Here is a 7,550-nt window from a genome sequence, read left to right as displayed (position 1 = left end):
GATTTCTCTTATTTTTACTGTTTTTACCAAGGTACAACCATAAGGAATTGAAAAGATAGATAGATAGATAGATAGATAGATAGATAGATAGATAGATAGATAGATAAATACATCCCTGGAAGTGTCCAAAGCCAGCTTGGATGGGCTTGGAGCAACCTGGTCTATGGAAGGTGCCCCTGCCCATGGCAGGGGGTGGAATGAGATGAGCTTTAAGGTCCCTTCCAACCAAACCATTCTGTGATTCCATGATTTAGGGGAGTGAGGGAGGGTCCCCTCCGTGTCAGCCTTCTGGCCCTGTGCTGTTGTCTGAGCTGGGGACTCAGGTAAAAATCCGAGCACCTGCATCCTCCCCACCAGGATAAGAGGGGGTCCCATCCCAGTCTGACAGGTTCTTTGCTCCCTTCTGGCTCTCTTTTGCTTGTATTTAGAGCAGTGTGCATTTGCCAGGCTCTGTGTGGGGAATTAGGGCATGGGGATGTTAATTTTTGTTGCTGCTTGTCCCTCAGACATGGCCCGTGAGTTCTGGCCCGGGGCCAGCCTGAAGAGCTCTGTGTCTCTCTAACCAGAGGTGCTCCTCTGCAGAAACACAACCACGGGGTTTCGAAGGGTCACCCCTGAGGACAGGCAGTAATTCACAGTTTAATTAACCTGCTGAAGCCATTGCAGCCGCCTGTGCAGAGGGCAGAGCCAGCACTGGGGTGAAATGGGAGAAATGTCCCAATTCGAAACCAGAGGAGTAGGTGTAAATCTTCCCTTTAGAAGTGGGGAGGGATCAATACACACAGGCCCAGCTTAGTGCTAATTACAGCTTCACCTTTTAGCTATATATTAAAAAAAGAGCTAATCCTTGAATATTTAAAGTCCTGTTTCTTCATGACCACAGAGATTAATTGGGAAATGGGAGTAACTGGAGAAGAGGGGCAGAAACCAGAGCAGCACTGGGCAGCCTGGGCCAGGGTTTGGTGCCTGCCCTCCCTCCCTGCTGCGCAGGGCAATGGAGGAGCACTTGAAAAAGTGAGGGTTTTGCTCTTTTTGGTCTGCTTCTCTCCTCCTCCATGCTTTAGTAATTCCTGGGTGACTGATAGCAACCTTCCAGATAAGGAGTCTCCAGTTAACAGCCGGGATATGCCCTTCCCATCGGTCATTATTGCCTAATTAGCAATTTGCAATATTTCGCAATCGATGACAATGACACGAGGTGCCATTTGCAGGGGTGGGGGCTGCAGAGCGATTGGCAGCATTTTCCTGGGAAAGCCGGGCAGGAGAACGCAGAGCTGAGGACATGCCTGGGGTCAGGAGAGGTGCCTCCAGTCCCAGTTATGCCAGGAGAAGGCTTTTTCCCAAATCCAGTGCCTGGGAATGGCGCTGCTCTCTCTACCTGGCAAGGAAAGTGGCGGGAGAGGGAAGTGTATTTTAATGTCCTGGGGGGCTGACCTGGAAAAGCAAAGCAGAAGCTGCCAAGGAGGAAGGAGGCTTTGAAGGCTGGAGCTCCCTGCCGGGCATCTGGTCCCCATGGGAGTCCTCTGGAGGCCACTGTAACTCACTAAGGCAGCAGAAGACTCACACAGCAGAAGCAATGCATGGAGTGATCCAATGAGTGCCAGGAGCTGGATCCTGCTGCTGAGAGAGCTCAAAAAAGGAAGGAAGAGAAAAAGTCCCCTGCTCCCTTTTTGGCTGGCACTGCTGAGCTGTTGGTGCTCCACAAAAGAGCAGCCTGAGGCCACATGCAGTGCCAGTGAATCGGGACACTGCTGCCCCATGCAGCACCCCAGGAGAGCAGGGACACATTTATTTATCCCTGCTGAGATGGGGACACGGTGTGACACCAGCACAATGCTCTGCCCTGCTCTAGCACCCATCCCACCACCAGCCCAGCCAGTTCACCACTTAAAGACCATCATAACATTGAACCAGTTCTCTTCAATGTGGCCACGGAATGGCTCATCTGGCCCTGGATGCCTCCAGACGGGATTTGGCATCTCCTGGCAGCACAGTCTGACACAGGGTGTTACTCTGGAGCAGCCAACTCCCTCTGCAGGCCCTGAGTGTTTGGTGGGGCACAGAGGTGCCTAAGGAATGAATGCAGAGTGCACAGCTGCTCCTGGAGAAGATGTGCTGGAGGGACAAGAGCAGAGGAGCCTGGCCTGAGAGCTCCTTTCCTGTCAGGATCCTTGCAGGGAAGGATCATGAGGTGTGGAAATGCTCTCCCATGTTAAATCACCAAATTAAAGGTGTCAAGCCAAACACAAATACACCTGAAATCGTATTTACTACTATTTTTACCCTTTTTAAAGGCACTTTGCTGGTTGCAGTCGTTCACTGGAGGTCCTTGGGCTGCAGCCAATGTCGCTGTTTACTTTGGAGAACCAGAGCCCTTTTATTTGTGCTAATCATCCACCTGTGATAAGAGAAAAAAATAATAGAGATAAAAATAGCCTGTCACTGCAGCATTGCTGAGGGTGGGAGGAACCCAGCAAAGCAACTGAAGGTTCTCTGCTGGGAATGAGCTTTTAAAGGGTCACAGAAATGATCAGTGAGGAGCACAACTTCTGCTGCATTCATCACAGGGATACCCAAACCCTGGATAAATCCTTGGGTATTCCTGGGCTGGGTTTGCTTTTTCTCAGACCAGTTTCCCAGCTAATGCTTTTCAGAGACAGGTCTGAAATTAAGATTTCCATATTTATGTGCCTATTAACATAGATGCATTAGAAAACTTAATGAGCTTATGTAACAAATTGCTGTGTGACATTGTAAACGACTCGGGAGAGGATCTGTACTTAGGGAGATAAGGGTGGCATTTGCAATGGCACCAGCTCAGGGAAAATTACAAGGAGCAGCAATTGCATGGTGCAGGTAGACTGCTCTGAGACCAGAGCCTCAAGGTGCTGTCCCGCCAGCGAGGTGTGTGCGTGGGGAGCCTGGCCAGAACCCTCTTGCTCAGCTCACACGGGGCCACACAGCCACAGCCTCCACCCAGGGGTTTTCCATATCCCAGGGACGAAATGAGGCTGTGCTTGGAGTCAGCATCGCCTCTCTGCCATCGCAGCCTTCCTGCATTGAGCAAGACCCTTTGGGCACGTCTGCAGGGAGCAGAGCTCTCCCTGTGCCTGCTCAGAGCTGGCTGGATGTGTCAGTGGGTTTGGGAGGCCTCCAGCCACTGCTCTGTGCCTGCTCCAGAGGAAATTGGTGTCCCAGGCACAGCAAGGGCTCCCGGAGCTCCCAGGTCACATCTGGCCAGCTCGGGGCAGAGGCAGGGTGAGGTGGAGGTTTTGTAGCTTGTAGATATGCTTTACATGTCCCTGTTTCCTGCTTCCCCACTCTAAACAAGGAAATACCGCATCCCAAAACTTTTGGGGCAGGAAGACGGGGTGCTGCCTACGTGTGTGGGTAGTGCAGAGCTGCTGAAGACAAGCAGAGCGTGGCAGATTTTCAGTCTGGGTCTGCTGAAGATGTAAATTCTCCTCACCTGCTTGTGTGCACACAGGATCCTCACCACAGACCGTGGGCACAGCACAACGTCCCGAGAACCTGAGGGAGGTTTTTAGGGAGGGAGGGCTCAGGATTGAAATAGGTGAGTGCTCAGACCCTTCCCTTCCCCGGTTAGAGCAGAGTTTTATACAGAGAAGTCAACAGCGTGGGGCTCTTCCACTCAGTGTCCCAGGGAACCACAACTGGGCAACCGCTGTGGCAGCAGAAGTGTGAACTCATCCCTCCCTCCCATGCACTGGGAAGCCTCCCTGTGACCATCCACACCCCTCTGTTATTAAGCAGAGCCAGGTTTGGACTCCAGAAGGCACTGTGGGCTCAGAGAGGTTTGGCTGGCGGGGCTGGAACGAGCCACAAGTGGCAACTGGTGCCCCGGGCGTGGGCAAGGAGCCCGGGCACTGCTGGGGCACTGGGGGCTCTGGAGGACCCTCACACATGGCCCTATTTCCCCAGCCACCGTGGTGTCTCTGTGTGCTGTCTGCGACAGAGCAGGTGATCCCTGTCCCCACCAGGGAGCACCGCAGTGACTCGGGAATTGGGAACAACCTGGACCTGGTGCACAGCTCGGTGCTGTCTGCGGTGATGCTGCTCCCAACCACACCGCAACAGATTTACAGACTGGCTGAAAGGAGCGAGGATTCCCCTGGCAGAGCCCTGCCGGGATAAGCTGCGCTGACAGAAGAGCACTTTAGCTGGTGTATTCTGTGTTTACACAAGAGCAGCGCTTTATCGCTCTGGCTCTACTGGCAAAGCTCCCCTCGGGCTACTCCGGCTCGCACCCTCCCTGCGGAGCCACATGGGCACGGGCTCCAAGGAAAATCGCATCCCACCGAGGGGCCTGGGAGCCTGCAGCCTCTCGGGGCGGTGTGCCAGCCTCCCCCCGGGCAGGCAGTGCCCGAGAGCCCGGCCCGGGCTGGCTTCAGGTCACTCTGCAGCCACACACACACACCCTGCCCTGGCCACCTCGCCGTGCTCTGGGCTAACCCATCATTTGCATGGGTGCAGCCTGACCTGGTTTGAGCCCGTGTCTGCCACTGCATTTGCATCTGTTGAGCTGAGCTGGTTTTGTTTCGCTGTTGTGATTGTTTTCAATTCTAATGCAGCCCGGCACAAGGAAGTGGTGACCTCGTTCCTCTCCTCTCAGCATCAGGGCTGGCTTTCAAAGGCACCATCCGCCTTGCACCAGTCCGGCTGTCACCTGTAAAAACTGCCTTCCTGCCCTCCAAATTCTCTCTCGTTCCTCGACAGACCCTTGTCCCACCGGTCTCCAAAGTAAAACTTCCCTGTGTCCCAGAGGGAGGAGCAGCTCTTCTCACGTCCCTCCAAGGCTTCCCTCAGCTGCTGTCCAAGGCCACGCTCCCAGCGTTGTTAATCGCAGCTCTCTGGACACCCAGCTCACCAAACAGTCCAAATTTGATCTGGATCAGGTGTGGACCGGGGCTGCCTTTCTGCTGAGTCAGTCAAACCACGGGGTTAGGGTCGGCTTTGGAATTTTTGTGAATTGGTTTTGGGGACAGGATGATGGACCAGGTCTGCCATGGTGTGGGCAAAAGACATCTTATGCAGCATGAAACTGCTGCAAGTTAGTGCCAGCTTCATTTTCAATACATTTGCATTGGTAGAGTGAATTTACCCTTCGTGCTTTCCCGTGTTGGATTTTTGTAGGAGGAGGAAGAGATTTAGAGCTGCTTGCACTGTGTTGCCTGCTGGACTGTGGCTCCTAAATTCCAGGAAGCCCAGAAATGAAGATGCCTGAAGTGCTGCCTGAATTTACACTTGAACTGAAGCACCCTGAATTGTATTGCCTCTGTTTTGTTGCTGAAGAGCGAAGAATGTGGGTTTTTTAATAGAAGAAAAATCACCTGGACATCCCAATTCTGTGTCCCTCTGCAATCCCACCTGCATGCAACTACCTGAACTGGATAAGAGGCTTCAAAGTAGTGTGAATTCTTTCACCTCAGAGTATTTCCTCTGTGCCTCTGCAGAAGTAGTGCTGCAGGAAATTTCACAAATGGATTTGCATGGGAAAAATAAACCTATTTTAAAAAGTCACTCAGCCCCTACATGTGTGTGCAAGAGTAACCAAAACCAAATCCTTGAGAAAGCTTTTCCCCCATTTGTGATACAGTTTAGATTTTGTCCAGCTGAGATGGAGAACTCCAGGGGAAACTGGCTACTTAGAGGGATTAGGAGTTTTCAAGAAACTGGACTGTGGAAGTAAGAGAGTAACTGAATATGTTTTCTTTACTTATTTAAATTGCCTACAGGGAAAATCCTCAGCTTCAACTCACATGACCCATTGTCCTGACATCAAGGTCAGTTTACTCATTTCATCACCCCTGAAGAGTGAAAGGTAACTAGAAATAATGCAACTGACTGCTGCTTTGTAAATTCATTCCCTCCTGCTGTCTGCATCTCTGCTTTATATTGTGCCCAAAATCATTTTGGAAGGTGTTTAGATAATTTTCCTATCAGGATTTTAAACTTGGCATGTCTGTGTGTATCTATGGATGTACATGGAGCAGTGAGTATTTTTAAAAATGCACTTTACACACTTAATTGGTACCCTGACGGTGCACAGGCTGCAGGACCCCTCAAATTTAGGGATGGAAAAGACCCTTTGTACCTGGTGCCCATCTTTGTCCGTGGAGGAACCTTCCCCAAACATCACCGTTGTGCCCCAGCAGTTGTCTGCATAAAACATCATCGCCAACCTTTATTTTTTATAATATGAATTTTGTCTATGGTGCCACGAGCCTGTTTATCTTTTTACTTTCAGAAAAAACCGAACTAAATATATGAATCCTGATTTCGCTTTTAGCATTGTGGTGTTTTTACTGTTTAGGGTTTTTTGATCTTCTTTTATTTTGAGCCTGTTCCCTGCAAGAGGGAGCTGAGTTTGGTTACACAGCGTCCAGCAGTGACAGACAGCCTTTGGAGCAGCACTCTGGCTAACAGCTCCTGATGGACATAAAGAGGAGGGAATTTAAAAAGTCAGAGCATCTCTCCAGAACAGAATGATCATTGCACTGCAGGCAAAATGTCAGAGCCCTGAGGAGGCTCCTCAGGGTCATTGGACAGAGATGGGGACCGGGGACCACAGCTCCCACTCCTGTCTTGGTCCCATCAGATTAGAATCCAGCTCTGGCCACTGCTGGGATTATTATCCTTGTTTTATGAATGAGCAGACCAAGGCAAATGCAACTGCTGTCGTATTTGTGGTCATCCCCTGCCTCAAGGACAGGGGCAGGCTGGGAATCTGGGTGTTCCTGTGCCCTGTCCCATTCTGTGGCTGCAGGCAGGCTCGTGTGAATTCTTTCTCTCCCAGGTATCCGTCTCCTGCCGCAAACCATCCAGCCTGACAGATCTTCTCGTGTACAAAAGCCAGAGAAACTCCTCTGCAGGAGCCCCAGGCAGCTGCACACCACTGCTGACCCTCTGCCACACGCCATGGAGCATCTCCCAGGGCCCAAAAGCGCTTGGTGCCAAAGCCTGTCACTTCTGCCCAGGAATTGCTAAACATCCTCTGTGCTGCGGGCTCACGGCACACCATGGCCAGGGGACTCTGCTGCTCCATCCAGCTCCAGAGGGATGGAGCAGGAAGAAAACATAGCTGGGATTGTATTTATTAAGCAAATTAATAGGTTGGGGGAAAATGAAGAAAGTGTGGGCGCTTTCTTCTCACTTCCTGCAGACGTGAGGGCTGGAGCTGAGGCAGGGAGCTGGGAAGGGAATCAGTGCTTGTCAGAGCAGCCCCACTCCACTGCCTGTCACCTTCACTTTTGGGGGGGACCAGCGCACTCACAGCCCTGACGGGTGCTGACTGCACCCCCAATACCAGTGTAGGATCGTAGAATCACAGAATGGTTTGGGTCGGGAGGGACCTTAAAGATTATCCAATTCCAGCCCCCTGCCCTGAGCAGGGACACCTCCCGCTAGCCCAGGTTGCTCCAAGCCCCGTCCAGGCTGGCCTTGAGCACGCTTAACACCGGGTCAGGTGCTGAGGGAGCCTCGGGGGAGCTGGTGGCAGCCCGGGGCTCTGCGGGTGAGCCCGCGGGCGC

At 52.0% G+C, this 7,550-nt stretch overlaps 1 protein-coding gene across 1 annotated transcript in view; it reads left to right on the top strand.

The window, feature by feature from the left end:
• The window catches only part of TFAP2C (transcription factor AP-2 gamma), a 20,591-nt gene that overhangs the window by 633 nt on the left and 12,408 nt on the right, over positions 1–7,550 (top strand). The window contains exons 2-3 of the mRNA XM_017735899.1: positions 3,488–3,574; positions 4,157–4,298. Of these exons, the coding sequence (XP_017591388.1) occupies positions 3,488–3,574; positions 4,157–4,298 (229 nt within the window). The remainder of the gene's footprint in view (positions 1–3,487; positions 3,575–4,156; positions 4,299–7,550) is intronic.

This window comes from Corvus brachyrhynchos, unplaced genomic scaffold (genome assembly GCF_000691975.1).
Source record: "Corvus brachyrhynchos isolate BGI_N302 unplaced genomic scaffold, ASM69197v1 scaffold10, whole genome shotgun sequence".
In the NCBI taxonomy this organism is placed as follows: domain Eukaryota; kingdom Metazoa; phylum Chordata; class Aves; order Passeriformes; family Corvidae; genus Corvus; species Corvus brachyrhynchos.
This window is presented reverse-complemented; position numbering and strand designations above follow the sequence as displayed.